This window comes from Somniosus microcephalus, chromosome 23, assembly GCF_052327205.1.
Source record: "Somniosus microcephalus isolate GS21.2 chromosome 23, FLI_Smic_1.0, whole genome shotgun sequence".
NCBI classification, from domain to species: Eukaryota; Metazoa; Chordata; class Chondrichthyes; order Squaliformes; family Somniosidae; genus Somniosus; species Somniosus microcephalus.
In genome coordinates this window covers 30,050,795-30,066,512 of record NC_141009.1, presented here as the reverse complement: position 1 = coordinate 30,066,512, position 15,718 = coordinate 30,050,795, and the positions used below count along the sequence as shown (strand labels likewise).

At 43.4% G+C, this 15,718-nt stretch overlaps 1 protein-coding gene across 10 annotated transcripts in view; it reads left to right on the top strand.

Moving 5' to 3' along the window:
* rc3h2 (ring finger and CCCH-type domains 2) overlaps positions 1-15,718 on the top strand; it is a 122,904-nt gene that overhangs the window by 40,525 nt on the left and 66,661 nt on the right. For 9 of the 10 annotated variants that reach the window (XM_085965706.1, XM_085965705.1, XM_085965709.1 and 6 more), the window contains 2 exons: positions 7,734-8,044; positions 15,466-15,583. In XM_085965706.1, the coding sequence (XP_085821832.1) occupies positions 7,814-8,044; positions 15,466-15,583 (349 nt within the window). In that variant the 5' untranslated portion in view covers positions 7,734-7,813. Of the gene's footprint in view, positions 1-7,349; positions 7,527-7,733; positions 8,045-15,465; positions 15,584-15,718 lie in introns of all 10 variants that reach the window. The other variant, XM_085965702.1, reaches the window with a different exon arrangement.

Sequence of the window (15,718 nt, the reverse complement as noted above, 5' to 3'; positions counted from 1 at the left end):
TTTTACTTCTTGGTTTGCTATCTGAGAATTTTTCAGTGTGATTGGCTGCTTAGCCAGCTTGATGACATCACTGTTGCTGGACATTAGAGATCCCCTAGACTTGGTGCCAGAATCAAATTAACGTCCGGAGAGGTGAAATCGACGCCACAGAGATCGCTAAATCTTTGTGGGCAGCTTTCTTCGAGGTCAGCGGCAAGCGCCATCACTTCGCAGCTGACTGCAAATCCGGGCCAATGCTTGCTTAGAAGGATATGGGTTAATTAAGGACAGCAAGCACCAATTTGTAGATGGCAGGGTGTGTCTGATAAGAAAATTATCTGAGGAAGTAATGGAAAGGATTGATAAAGGAAAAGCAGTGGATGTCGTTTATATGGATTTAGAAAATGTATTTGATATGGCGCTAGATAGGAGGCTTGTTGACGAGAGTAAGAAGCAGGGTATTAAAGGGAATCTGACACCATAGATAGGAAGTTGGTTAAAGGACAAAACAGAAAAGAATGGTTAATGGATATTTTTCAGACTGGAGAGGTGTAAACAGTGGCGATCCCCAAGGCTCTGGATTTTTTTTCTCGATGTATATAAATGTTCTAAACTTGGTTATAGGAAGATCAATATCACAATTTGCAGATGACAAAAATCGGGAGTATTGTTAACCGTGAAGAGGACTAAGTGATTTCAGGAGCATATAGACAGATTAGGGAGATAGATGTTACTAGATTTTAATATGGAGAAATGTGAGGTAGTACATTTTGGGAAAAGAATGAGGGAAAAATACATGTGTGATAATGACCAGAGGATCTGTTTTAGTGATGCTGGTTGAGAGATAATTATCGGCCAGGACACCGGAGATAATTTCCCTGCTTTCCTTTGAAATAGTGCCATGGCATCTTTTACGGTCACCTGACAGGGCAGACGGGTCCTCGATTTAGTGTCTCGTTTGAAAGACGGCACCTCCAACAGTTCAGCACTCCCTCAGCACTGCACTGAAGTGTCTGCCTAGATTTTGTCCTCAAACCTCTAGAGTGGGACTTAAACCCACAACCTACTGACTCAGGCGAGACTGCTACCATTGAGCCATGGCAGAGGTAATGCTAGACTCCTGCAAATCTTTCGTTAGGCCACAGTTAGTATATTGTGTCTAGTTTTGGTTGCCATATAGTCTGGTATCATCTCAGTGAGTCTCTTCTATACTCTCCATGGTTAAGGCCAAGGATAGGACTGGAGCAGGTTACAGAGATAGGGAAGGGTGAGACCACGGAGGGATTTAAACACGAGGATGAGAATTTTAAAATCAAGGCGTTGCCAGACTGGGAGACAATGTAGGTTAGCGAGCACTGGGGTGATGGGTGAACGGGACTTTGTGTGAATTAGGATACGGTGTGAGTTCGGATACAGAGTCTTACACATGAGATTCTTGAGCCACTTACTAGTTGAGATGGATTCCTGTTGCTGCCTTCAATGTTTTTATCTTTTGGAGTACCTTCTTCTAGGGCTACAACCAAGGCTAAAGAACCCCATATACCCTTTACGTTGGTGGTGGGGGGCGGGTGCACCTGCACCCGCACCCATTGGACGTGAGCAGCCTGCTGGATGTCAACCCAGCTGTCTGAAGCGGGGCTCAAAGCCTTCACCTTCTGGGGATGCTGCCACTAAGCCAAAGGCCAACTCCTCAGGAAATCTGATAGAGATGTTTGAAATTGTGAAAGGTTTATACGAGGTAAATAGGGAGAAGGTATTTTCGCTGGTCAGGGAGTTGGTAACTGAAGGGCATAAAATTAAGAACATAAGTTAGATGGGAATGCTGAGGAGAATTATTTTTACATGAATGGTTGTTAGGACATCCTATGTCCGAACAGAAATGGGTGTGAGCAGAATCCATAATGGCTTTTAAAAGAGAAGTGGATAAATATTTGAAAAAGAAAATTTGAAAGGGTATGGGGAAAGGGGAGGGGAATGGACCTAAATGGATAGCTCTTTCAGAGGTACAGGCGTATTGGGCTGAATAGCTGCCTGCTATAAAATTCTATAATTTCTAATTTTGTACAATGCTTAATCCAGAATATTGGCTTTAGTGAATTTTCTGCACACAATGCAACTTCCATACATTTCCATGCATCATGTGGGATGATAACAGAACCAACAGAAATTGAGGAGGGGGTCACTAAACCGAAGTTAAGTTGAGGGATAAAGCAAATGGATTGAGGGGTAGTTTGAGGACTAGGGACTAAAAAGTTCACAGTTAACAGATATTGAAATACGATGTAAAAGCAAAGTGCTCCGAGATGCGAAGCTATACAAAACAGTGCGAGAGTGCTGACTGGATTTTTGCTGTGATCTGTTAACGCCAACATTGTTCCGTGGTTTTAAGATGTGATGTTTTCTTCTATGATTTCAAAGATCATGTAATTTACATATTCTGGCTGCATGGATGATATTTGTAGCGACCAAATTGTCTTCAGTAATAGAACATGAAGCTTGCATTAGCGTGGACATATTTTTGATCAAGCAGTAGAACCTATAGAAAGTGCTATGTGTGCTATGGTTTTAGCCAAGCAGAACTCGTATTACAGTCACAGATTAAGGAGGAGAGCATTATCATTGTACTGGTTCTCCTCGCCACTACCTTCCATTCTGCGTTCTCTGCCAGTATCACTAACTGCCCACAAAGTACAAAACTGGCAAGTGTTGCTCTTTAAGAATGATAAATCGCTTATTTTGATTTTTAAAAATTTGATAGATTTTAATGTACCAAGCTCTTTTTTTTAGGAAAAAATGAGTGCAGATCTATATGCTTGTATGGATTTGCAGTGTATCTCCCTCCAAGCATTTCTCCGTCGACCGCTCAGGGTACCTTTAGTACAGACATTTGTTCTCCAATTCCTCTTGTCTAGCTGAAGTATGTAACTTGTTTTGTTTTTCATCTCCTACCCTCCCACCCAACCCATAATTATCGGAGGTTGCAAATCACTTTTTTTTCCCCTTTGATTTCCTGTTGGATCCTTGGATTCTAAAACAAGCCAAAAACTCATAATGGCCGTCATATGACAGGCTGTTCATGGCTGTTAACATTAGGATTTGAGCCCAAAAATACAAGAAGCGGATGTCCTGTTTTTTTAACATGCTTGGCTGATTTAAGAGGTTTTTTTCACCCCTGCAAACTGTTCATAGCTTATTACTTTTTTTTTTAATCAAAGAGGTTGTTCTTCATGGCATTTTTGTAACCAGTGACAATGTTTCTTGTGGTATTAGCATTTTGAGTTCATTCTATATGGAATTGTTTTAGTCTTTTATTCCACAAAAAAATTAAGGTCTACAGAAATGGGATTATGTTAAAATCACTATTGTTTAATCTCTGATTTAACTTAAAATCAACGTAGATTGCTAGGTGCAAATCTCTCCCCTCTTCTGACTATAAGGAGCCAATGCAAAAAGATCTTGCCATTCCCAACTCTGTTCCTACTTTGCATGAGTCCACAGCATAGAACTACAAAATTTGGTATTTAAAAAAAAAAAGAAAGACTTGCATTTATATAGTGCCTTTCACGACCACCAGATGTCTCCAAGTGCTTTACAGCCAATGAAGTACTTTTGGAGTGTAGTCACTGTTGTAATGTAACTTGGCAATCTTACTCAGGAAGACCCCAGGGTTGGCTGGTGAAGGAAATTGAAAAATCACTTGGTGTTGTAAAAAGCTTCTCTACTGAAAGAGGGTTGACGCACTTCATCGAGTACGGAAATTTTCCAATATAAATGGAGAAATGGAATTGTAACTGTTGGCTTTTACATTAATGTGCACACTTCTAAAATTCCAAATTTGTGATGACTTTTAAAGGATTACAGAAACATTTCAGCTTTTTTTTTTTAAAGCTGTTTTCCTCATGCCATAATATGCGTAAAGTCTGCATGCCATCACAAAAAATTGCTGGTGATGTTTTTAAGTTCTGTTAATTTTTTTTCCTGTCTTTCCTCATTATGTGGCCCTTTTTTTCAAAATCCTGAGGTTTTCATTAATACCAAGTCCAGACTGCAGAAGGATCTTTTTCTGAAGTGCTAATGATCAGGCTCTCCTGTTAGTCCATGACTCACTACTGTGCACGTTTCAGCAACTTGTGCAGAGTGGAGATTGTGTCTATGTCAAACTACTGTATTTAAGGAGCTGATGCGGTTTAGGGTTAAGCAAAGTGGGAAATTTTCCTTGCTGTTTAACTAAAAGAAGCCTACCATGTTAGGTAAATCACCATCCGAAGAAGAAAAGAAAAAAAATGCTGAGATCCTGAACTGTTTGATGGCTTAATGGGCAATGGCACTGCTGTGTATACAGGCCTTGATTAAATCCAGTGACTGTGCTAAGCAAGATGCTCCAGTTGGGCACTACAGCTGCATTCAGTCACTCCTGATTTGGTATCCAGTGACTCCTTCTGTAAAGTACACTAGGATGGCAGGTGAGAACATAAATCAGCCTCTAATGTGATGCCCTCCATGGTCAAATGTCCAGCCAGTGTCTGTCTAGGCTCATACAACATTTGCATTTGTATAGTGCTTTTAATATAGAAAAACATCTTGTTGCACATCACGGAGCTATTGGGAGGGGTGACCCAAAAGCTGGCACTGAACCAGATGGGTTTTTACAACAATCTGGTAGTTTCATGGTCACCATTTATGATACTAGCTTTTTATTCCAGATTTATTTAATTAACAAACTGAATTTAATTTCTCCCAGCTGCCATTGTGGAATTTGAACTCGTGTCTCGGGCTCATTAGTCCAGGCCCCCGGTATTACTAGTCCAGTACCATAACCACTATGCTACCATTCCCCATAGCCTAGGCCGACACTTCAGTGCAGTACTGAGGGAGTGATGCACTGTCTCGGGTGCCGTCGTTCAGATGGGATGTTGAACTGAGGCCCTGTCTGACCTCTTAAGCGGATGTAAAAGATCCCATGGCACTATTCAAAAGTTCTTCCGGTCTCCTTGCCAACATCACTAAAGCAGACTATCTGGTCATTTATTTCATTGCTGTTTTGTGGGACCTTTTTGTGTGGCAATTGATTGCCATGTTTTCCTATATTACCATAGTGACTATACTTAAGAATTTCATTGGCTGTGAAGCGCTTTGGGAAATCCCGAGATTGTGAATGGTGCTATATAAATACAACTACTAATTCTTTTTATTCTTACCACTATTCTTCACTATATCAATATCCTAAACTGATTTATACATCAGACCCTGGGAGAAACCCCTACATAAGAACTGATTGCTTTATTAATCCATTGAAATACGTGGCGCACCAACAGCCGTGATCATGCTCACCTTGAACTCCATTGGAAGTTGAATTGGCCAGAATTTAATGTGTTTATGGTTTAGCAAACTATCTAATCTTGCTCAGCATAAAGATATATGTTTAATAAAGGAAATATATTCGGCACTTTTGAAGGGTACTGTTGAGTGGTCGGGGTGATGCATAGGAAGCTCTGCATTTATTTTACTTGTTCTAGTCTGAATTGAGAGTATATGATGCTGTAACTGAATATAGTTTGGTGGGAGGAGAGAGTCTTGTATTTAGCCTTTGTTTGATTAAACACACGCAGGTTGATTAGCAGATGGTATTCAATAACAATTGTGGACATAACCTGCACTCTGTGAAAGAGATCCTGGCCCAGAATTTGCGCTCGGCAGCGAAGTGAAGGCGTTCGCTGCTGGCCCTGAATTACACCGTGCACAAGGATCTCACAATTGAGAACATCGGGTTTTCCGACCTTCAATTCAATTCAACGGACTGTAGTGGGGATCCCCTTGTGCGAGCTGCTGTGACGTCAACAGGTTGCCTTAAGCAGCCAGTCAAAAGGCAGAATTCTCACACAGCGAACAAGGAAGTGAGTAAGCTCTTAAAATTCTAACTTTTTTAAAATGTTAGAGAGAGCAAAAGAAAAATTGGGGCGCTCACACGGGGAAAAGGCAAACCTGAAATAAAGATGGACAAACTTAAATTTTTTTTTTAATGTTTTTGAAAAGTTTCTTAAATTTTAACTTTTATTAAAATGGACAAGTTTCACATTGAACAAAATTTAAAATTAGTTTTCCAGGCCCTTAACATTTGCTTAGCAGTCAATATGCTGTTAATACCCCAGTTACCCCTAATCCCTTTGGGTCTAACTTTTAGTAGGGAATTTAACAGCGTGATTACTGCGGAAGAGCCAAACTTTTCGTCAGTTTCCCTGATTTGGGTGATTACACAGATTGCCGGCTCTGTGGGGGGGGAGTGGGAGCACAGCGCAGCCTGTTTTGGAGCTGTCAGTGACTGACTGCAACTTTGTGATTTCCGCCTGTGCATGCGCCAAATCCTGAAGTTGTGGTCAGTTTCAAAAGCAGAATGACCGCGAACGCTGCCAGTGCGCCGTCGCCCTAACCGCAAATTCCGGGCCCCCGTGTTTGTAGCTGTGACGCTGTGTTGCCAAATTCATAAATCCTGAAAAGTGAAAATATCTACCGAAGATATTTTTGACATATTTTGAGGCATAATGGTACAGGAGTTGAAACAATAATATGAGCATCAACTCGCTTTTCAATATCCAGTCTTAATTTTCTTTTCCTTGGTTGATGTTTAGCTAATAAATATGAAATGATTGTTTAGTATGGGGCAGCTACATATATTTTTTGGGGGGGACCTTAAGATTTAGCCATGGCAATCTTTAAAAAAAATTATTTTACATAGTGTAGAACCTTCTAAGCATGTTCCCAATATGAAATAGTAACATTCTTGAAGAATTAACCTGTATCTTTGTGCAACTGAAGTTTTTACATCTTGTATGGTATCATTGGGTGCAGCCAATGACACCTGCAACAAGACAGATGTCTGATGAAATTGACTCTGATAGTTGCTGAGTGCTCAAGACTTGGGGAATTGTACTGCGAAAATGAGAAGCAAGCAATTTCCCATGCATGGTTCAGCAAGTTGTTAACTCTACATTTAATTTTCTGGATATAAGGGACAAAGCTGTAGCCGATTGTGTGCTGTTGGAGTTTACGGCACTTTTTTTTCGTTGCACAATGCAAAGGCACAGCTATTGTCTTCCTAGCATAAACAAAATGTCTGGCTTCACTGCCAGAAATTCCTATGGTGGTGCTGCTGCAATCATGATATAGGGAAATGGCTGCCTGGCCCCATCTCTGATGCTTGGGAGAATGGGCTTTGATATGGAGCAGGTTATTTGATCTAGTACAAGGTTTGCATGTCTGCAGTGTACTAAGTAGAACAAAATGTGGCTATTCTCTTCTCTTCTGTGGTGACATGTTGGGCTCTCTTTTCTTGAGGATTCCATCCATCTCATCATTTGTTTGCCCCACTGTAGATCAAATATGATTTTTCAACCCAGAAGCTGAATGCTTATAGCTCCACATTGTTTGCAACCCTTGCAGAGTGCAGATGGATGGGCGACCTCTCAGTCTCAACTTTTGATGACATCCACTTGATCATTGACTTACAAATGGGAAGTAAAAGAGGGCCAAATATTAGCAATCCTGAACAGGTATATTACAATAAAACAAATACTCATTAATGGATCTTTGCATTCTCTAAAGACTGAGTAATGACCCAGTATTGCTGCCAGGATCACATTTGGGGTGGGGTGGGAGGGAGGGAAGGAAGAGAGGAAGGAAAAGAGAGTGGAGAGTTATTACCAATATTTTAGCTGTGGATTACAGTTTTGTAAATGCTTGTTCTTTTTTCCTTGCAGCTGTCTAAATCTCTGACAGTACAATAGCGTTATGCTAGTCAACCATTAGCACTGAAACAGAACCCAGACCAACTTTCAGAATGCCTGTGCAAGCGTCGCAGTGGACAGAATTCCTCTCCTGTCCCATCTGCTACAACGAGTTTGATGAGAACGTGCACAAACCCATTAGTTTGGGCTGTGGGCATACTGTCTGCAAAACCTGCCTGAACAAACTACACCGCAAGGCGTGTCCCTTTGACCAGACCGCCATCAACACGGACATCGATGTTCTTCCTGTGAATTTTGCACTTCTGCAGTTAGTCGGTGCACAGGTAAATTTTACTTAAACTGTATCAAATGCTGAGGTTTCACTGTAGTATAATTGCATCTTTGGAGCTGACGTTTGGAGCTGTAGACTGTGATGCTGAAATTCCAAAATAGGAATGTTTTTAATGTACCAACATGTGCTGTCTAAATTTGAATTACTGATCTGATTAAATCAACCTTCAACAAATGTAGGAGTGTTAAATCCTTGTGATGATCTACTTACTAATTTACTTCAAAGACTTTGGTAAACAACAATAATGTCCCTATCCAGGATGCATCATGTACGGGTATAAATGTTTGTTATGCTGTAACTGATCTGGAGTTATCCTGCATATATGAAAAAGTCAAACTTATGCTACGACTTTGTAAACTCATGCCAGTGTTGAAAGTACTTGTTTAATAGGATTTCCTGGGAAGTCTGTTACAATAGGAATGCGAAATGACGACATCCGTATGAAATAACCACTTTGTTCAAGGCTCTGTTTTATTTTCAGTTACAGTAATGTCGATTAGTCATTCTGCTCCAGATGCTGCTATGTTGTGTAACCAGAAATAAACTTAACTGTTTCACAAATGAGAAACAATATTTTTATCGACGATGGATCAATGGACAGCTAAATGAAATTATACACTACTGTATCTGTAGATCCTCTTGTGACCCACTATTACTTTCTTCTTCACCACCTATTATTCATAAGCTGGGTACCTAACGGGAAACTGTTCAACCTCCGTCGCCTCCAGTCCAGATCCAAGGTCGTCCCATCCTCTGTCATCGAATTACAGTATGCAGACGACACTTATATCTGCGCACACTCGGAGGTCGAACTCCAAACTATCGTCAACACCTTCACCGAAGTGTACGAAAGCATGGGCCGTACACTAAACATCTCTAAGACAAAGGTCCTCTACCAACCTGCCCCCGCCACACCACTGTCCCCTGATTATCAAAATCCATGACAACGTGGACCACTTTCCATACTTCGGGAGCCTACTGTCGACAAGGGCAGACGTCGATGACCAAGTCCAACACCACCTTCAGTGTGCCAGTGCAGCCTTAGGTCGCCTGAGGAAGACAGTGTTTGAAGACCAGGACCTCAAACCCGGCACCAAGCTCATGATCTACAGAGCAGTAGTGATACATGCCCTCCTCTATGCTTCAGAGAAATGGACCATGTACAGCAGGCACCTCAAAGCGCTGGAGAGGTATCACCAATGCTACCTCTGCAAATCCACTGGCAGGATAGGCGCACCATCGTCCGTGTTCTCGCTCAGGCCAACATCCCCAGCATCGATGCTTTGACCACACTCGATCAGCTCCGATGGACGGGCCACATTGTCCGCGTGCCCGATACAAGACTCCCAAAACAAGCGCTCTACTCGGAGCTCTGACACGGCAAGAGAGCCTCAGCTGGGCAAAGGAAACGCTTCAAGGACACCCTCAAAGCCTCCTTGAAAAAGTGCAACATCTCCAACCACACCTGGAAATCCCTGGCCCAAGACTGCTCAAACTGAAGGAGAGGCATCTGGGAAGGCGCCGAACACCTCGAGTCTCTTTGCCGGGAGAAAGCGGAAGCCAAATGCAAACAGCGGAAGGAGCGCACGGCACCCCACCCACCTGCCCCTTCAACCACCGTCTGCCCCACCTGTGACCGAGACTGTAGGTCCCGCATTGGACTCATCAGTCACCTGAGAACTCATTTTTAGTCATCCTTGGTTCCAAGGGACTGCCTAAGAAGAACCTAGCATCCCAACTTCTCAGCATTGTTGGGAAAATGTTGAGTTTAGCCTCCAGATTTTTTTTCCCCACTTTTAGCCAGCAGATAATTCTCTACAAAATATCCTGGTCAGAAGTTCGCTTTATTTCTCTTGTTCAGCAAAATCTACATTTTAAAAAAAAAAAAAAAATCATGAGCCCGTAGTATAAATTAGCATTTAGCTACCAAATAAAAAATTATTTTATCTAATGTGTCAGAGATTTGTAAATTTGGTACCCAGTTTTTTTTTCCTTCCATATCGGCAATAGTGTTATGTTGTATTAATTTCCCAATCTTTCACCATTTAAAAAAAAATACTCTGCTTTTCTATTTTTCCTACCAAAGTGGATAACTTCACATTTCTCCATATTATATTCCATTTGCCATGTTCTTGCCCACTCACTTAGCCTGTCTATATCCCCTTGAAGCCTCTTTGCATCCTCCTCACTACTTACAATCCCACCTAGCTTTATATCATCATTCTTATCTATTCTGCTAGTTACGTCCTCAAAAGATTTCCCTTTCATATCCGTGTTGACTCTGCCCAATCCTATTATTACTTTCTAAGTGCCCTGTTACCACGTCCTTAATAATATATTCTAGCATTTTCTCTACTACAGGTACTGATGTCAGACTAACTGGTTTGTAATCCCCCATTTTCTCTCTCTCCCTCCTTTTCTTAAATAGTGTGGTTACATTTGCTACCTTCCAATCCACGGGAACCATTCTAGAATCTGTGGAATTTTGGAAGATGACAACCAATGCATCCACTATCGCTATAGCCACCTCTTTTAAAACCCTAGGATGTAGGCCATCAGGTCCAGGGGATTTATCGGCTTTCAGTCCCATTAATTTCTCCAGTATTTTTTTACTAATTTCTTTCAGTTCCTCATTCTCGCTAGACCCTTGGTTCTCCACTATTTCCGGGAGGTTCTTTGCATCTTCTGTGAAGACAGACACAAGGGCCCCGATTTTGGGGCAGCTGTCGGGCGGCTTTTCATGCGGCCGTCGTCCGAAAATCGCAGAAAAATCGGGTTGGGACCCCCCCCCCCCCCACCTGATTCCCCGCCCCGTCCGACTTTCGGACCGCCGTTTCCACGCGCCCCGCTTCAGTCCCGCCCGCCGCTGGCGGGACTGCTCGGCGGCACACTAATCACCAATGATCACCTTGTTAAGGACGATTTTCCCGTGCCGCTGCGACTTTGGGGCTTTCCCCACCTGAAACCCGCCTGCGGGGAACCCCGCCGATGAGAGCTGGCGTGAAAACAGCTGGCTTGCTTGCTTGCAGTAGCAGGTCGCTGAGGGCTGAAGATATTTAGAGGCAGCATTTGCAGGCTGCAGGACCTTGTTGATCAAGGCTTGGGGGAACTATTTGAAGCCTTAGGAGCAGCTGCAGAAAGTTGGAGCCTCACACACTTCTTCAGTGTGAGCTCCTGAGAAGCCCCTCTCACCACCCTAACTCAGGACCTCCTCAACCGAGGCATCTGCTAGAAGCATGGGAGGCCTTTGGCACCTTCCCTTCCTGGCATTAGAGGATCTCCAACAGCAGAGGTGGCAGCAGCAGAACCAGGAACAGCAGGATGATTACCAGGAGCACCAGGCTGCTGCTCACTCACCTGAAGCTGCACAAGCCAGAAGGGGCCAGCGCTTGGAAGTGGCTTGAGAGCACCTTGCTGCGCTTTAGGGGGCCAGTGGGACCCGTTTCTGCACTGGCAGTCCTACTCCGAAGGCCTTCCATGAAGATCTGGTTTCTCTGTTCAACAGATGGCCAACGCTCCTCAAGAGATGTCATTCTCTTATGAGCACTCACCATGTTTTCCGTATGCTGGCGAGTTAGCTCCTCCATGGAGGTTGCCAACCTTTCCATGGTGCTGCGTTCATGCACCAATGACTCCACAAAGGCTCTGCTCATGGTCGCTATGGACTCCTCCATTCGCTCCACACTCACAGCGACCCTGGAGACAAAACCTGCCAGAGACTCCTGCATCTGTGCATGGAGATCCATCACCTCTTCTCTTGCGGATGGACTCCGAGGCAGAGGGTCGAGATGCAGCGCAGCTGAGCTGGCAGAGCCCTGCGCCCTCCGAGGACTCTCCACTGCTGTCCCTGTCTCCAGAATCTGCTGAGGCTCACTTGTCAGCTGTGAAACACCAGGTGACAACACTGCTCTATGTCCTGAAGGTCCCCCCGAGGTGTGAGTGTCTGCGCTGGTGCTGGGTGCGCTTACTTCTGCTGACGCTGCGCCCTCAGAGGTTGGAGCTTCCTCTGAGGAGTCTGGCTGCACAGCCTCTTCCTCCTCCACAGTGAGGACGGGGGCTCTGGATGGTACTGTGGGGGAGTAAAGGAAGGAGTTACAGATGTAATGCCAAGGTTCCTCTGGTGACTCCCAGCGAGTTGGCATCTGCTGACACCTGCATCCATGCAGCATTGGTCTCAGTGGGAGGCCTCTTCCTCCCTGACCTAGTGAAGAGGACCTCCCTGTGGGCCCTAACCCCATCCAATAATGCCTGCAGTGAAGCCTCGTCGAATTTGAAGGCAGCTCGGGGTTTGGCACTGGCCACAGCTGCTGCAGGCTCCTCTGCCATCCTGGATGGTTCATTTGGAAGCCTTCAGAGGATGCAGTGTTTGCCATGGACGTTGAAAGCACCACGAATGATGACATCATACTGTGGGGATTTCTGACTCGATTTAGACAATTAGCAAGGCTTCCCACATGCTGGGAATTAATTGGCCAATTGAGGGAAAATTGCGTGGGGCTGGCTGACACTTTTTTATGTGTGTCAGAAACCCCACATTCGGGGAAATCCGACCATTTCCCACACAAGCTGAAAATCGGGGCCAAAGTATTTGTTTAATTTCTCTGCTATTTCCTTATTCCCCATTATAATTTTTCCTGTCTCGGTCTGTAAGGGACCCATGTTTACTTTCACTAATCTTTTCCTTTTCACATGCCTATGGAAGCTGTTATAGTCTGGTTTTTATGTCTCTCACTAGTTTACTCTCATTCTATTTTCACTTTCTTTATCAACTTCTTGGTCCTCCTTTGAATTCTAAAATCCTCCCAATCCTCAGGCTTACTACTCTTTTTGGCAACATTATAAACCTCTTCCTTTAATACTATCTTTAATTTCTCTTGTTAGCCACGGTTGGACCATTTTTCTCATGGTGTTTTTATTCCTTAAGGGAATGTATATTCGTTGCGAATTATGAATTATTTCTTTAAATGTTTGCCATTGCTTTTCTATTGTCATATCTCTTAATCTAGTTTCCCAACCTACCTTAGCCAACTCGCGCCTCATACCTACGTAGTTTGCTTTGCTCAGGTTTCGGACTTAACAAAATCACACTCCAACTCAACATAAAATTCTATCATATTATGATCACTGCTCCCCAGAGGCTCCTTTACTACAAGGTTATTAATTAACCCTGTCTCGTTGCACTGTACTAGATCTAAAATAGCCAATTCCCTCGTAGGTTCCTTGACATACTGATTTAGAAAACTATCTTGAATGCATTCCATGAACTCTTCCTCTGCACTATTTCTGCAAATTTGGTTTGGCCAGTCTATATGAAAGTTAAAGTCCCCATGATTACTGTATTACCCTTGTTACATGCATCTCTAATTTCCTGATTTATACTCTGCCCGACACTACAACCACTGTTAGGGGGCCTATAGACTACTCTCACTAGTGTTTTCCGGCCCCCCTTGTTTCTTGGCTCCGCCCAAACTGATTCTGCATTTTGTATTTCCGAACCAAGATCCTTTCTCTCTCTTGTCTTTATTCCCTCCTTTATTATCAGGGCTACCCCTCCTCCTTTCCCATTCTGCCTCTCTTCTAAAAGTCAAATATCCTGGAATATTTAGTTCCCAACCTTGGTCACTCTGCAACCACGTCTCTGTAATGGCTATTAAATCAAACCCATTTATTTCTATCTGCTCTATTAATTCATCTGTTTTGTTGTGAATGCATCATGCATTCAGATAAAGTACCTTTAGCTGTAACTATTTTCTATTTTTCCCTGATGTCACTTTAGTCACTAATGCCCTATTACCTTTATTAATCGTTCTGTCCCTTCCTGACCCACTCTGCTTGGTTTTATCCAGATCACTACTCTGCTCTACAGCCTTAACATTTCTCTTACTGCTTTTGAATTTACTCTTTTCTGAATCCTCTTCCCCACCCCCCCCCCCCCCCCAACCCCGACTTCATTAGTTTCAAGCCCTATCTACTGCCCTAGTTACTCGATTCGCCAGGACACTGGTCCCAGTGGAGCCTGTCACCATGGAACAGCTCCCTCTTACCCCAGTACTGGTGCTAGTGCCCCATGAATTGAAACGCCTGCCTCCCACACCACTCTTTGAGCCACGCATTTAACCTGCTAATCTGTTTCTCCCTATGCCAATTTGCATGTGGCTCGGGTAACAATCCAGAGATTATTACCTTTTTGAGGTTCTGCATTTTAATTACGACCCTAGCTCCTCAAACTCTCTCAGCAAAACCTCGTTCCTAGTTCTACCTATGTTGTTGGTTCCTACATGGATCACGACAACTTGATCCTCCCCCTCCCATTCCAAGTTCTTTTCCAGCCACGAGGAGACATCCTTTACCCTGGCACCAGGCAGGCAACACAACCTTCGGAACTCCCGGTTGCAGCTGCAGAGAACAGTATCTATCCCTCTGACCCTCTCCCACCACCACCACATTCCTTTTCACCCCCCACCCCAAGAATAGCCTCCTGCACCATGGTGTCATGGTCAGTTTGCTCATCCACCCTGCAGTCCTTGTTCTCATCCCCACATGTAGCAAGTATCTCATACCTGTTGGTCAAAGTCAAGGGCCGAGGCTCCTCCATCACTACTTCCTGGGTCCCCATACCTCCTGACTCGCAGTCACACCCTCCTGTCCCTGACCATTGATGAACTCTAAAGTACTACTTAACCTAAGGGGTGTGACTGCCTCCTGGAACAAAGTGTCCAGGTAACTTTCCTCCCCCACCCCCCATGCCCTGCAATGTCTGCACCTCGTACTCCAGCTCAAAAAACTCTGGGCTAAAGTTCCTTGAGCTGCAGACACTTACCGCAAATGTGGTTACTCGGGATCTCGGTGGTCTCCACAAACTCCCACATGCAGCAGTTACAGCACACCACGTGCCCTGCCGTGTCTATCTAAACTTTTTTATTTATTTGATTAGTTATTTAATTGTTTTAATCAATTATTTTAGTTTTATTACTTAATTGGTTTATCTAGTTTTAGTTACTAATTTAATAAAGTAAAGTTATAGCAAATTACAGTTTCTTAGTTAGCTTAGAGACTAGAAAAAATGAATACTCGCAACCAATCACCTACCTGCTGTCCTGTGATGTCTCTCCTTGATTTATTTTTTTTCTCTCTCTCTGCCGCTCTTTATTTCCCTGGCTCTGCTCTGACCCCGACCGGGTCCGCTCTCGCCGCTCAGAATGATGCATATGCATCATTCTGCCATCCAAATGTTATTTAGTTGATTTACGTCTGCATTGACACCTTGTTATTGTTGACCTTCGGTGTGTAGAATAATTTCCAATATTCAGTTTGATGTGCATTGCTAAAAATGACTGTTTTTACATCTTGCAGTATTGAAAGATACTGTTTTATTGAGGTTTGCCAATTTGCAAATGTTTTGACTGTATCTAGGTCCCAGACCAGCAGACTGTGAACCTGAGTAACTTGGCTGAAAATAAACATTATGAGGTTGCAAAGAAGTGTGTGGAGGAGCTGGCACTCTACTTGAAACCTCTTAGTGGAGGAAAAGGTATGTAGTACAGAATAAGATTTACAGTAGTAATCGTAAGAAGTAACATTTCCTTTTTCAGCTTGCATTTTGTAACTTTAGATGGTGGAAAACGCACTTATTGGTTTCATCTATATGAGCACAAAATCCATTTGT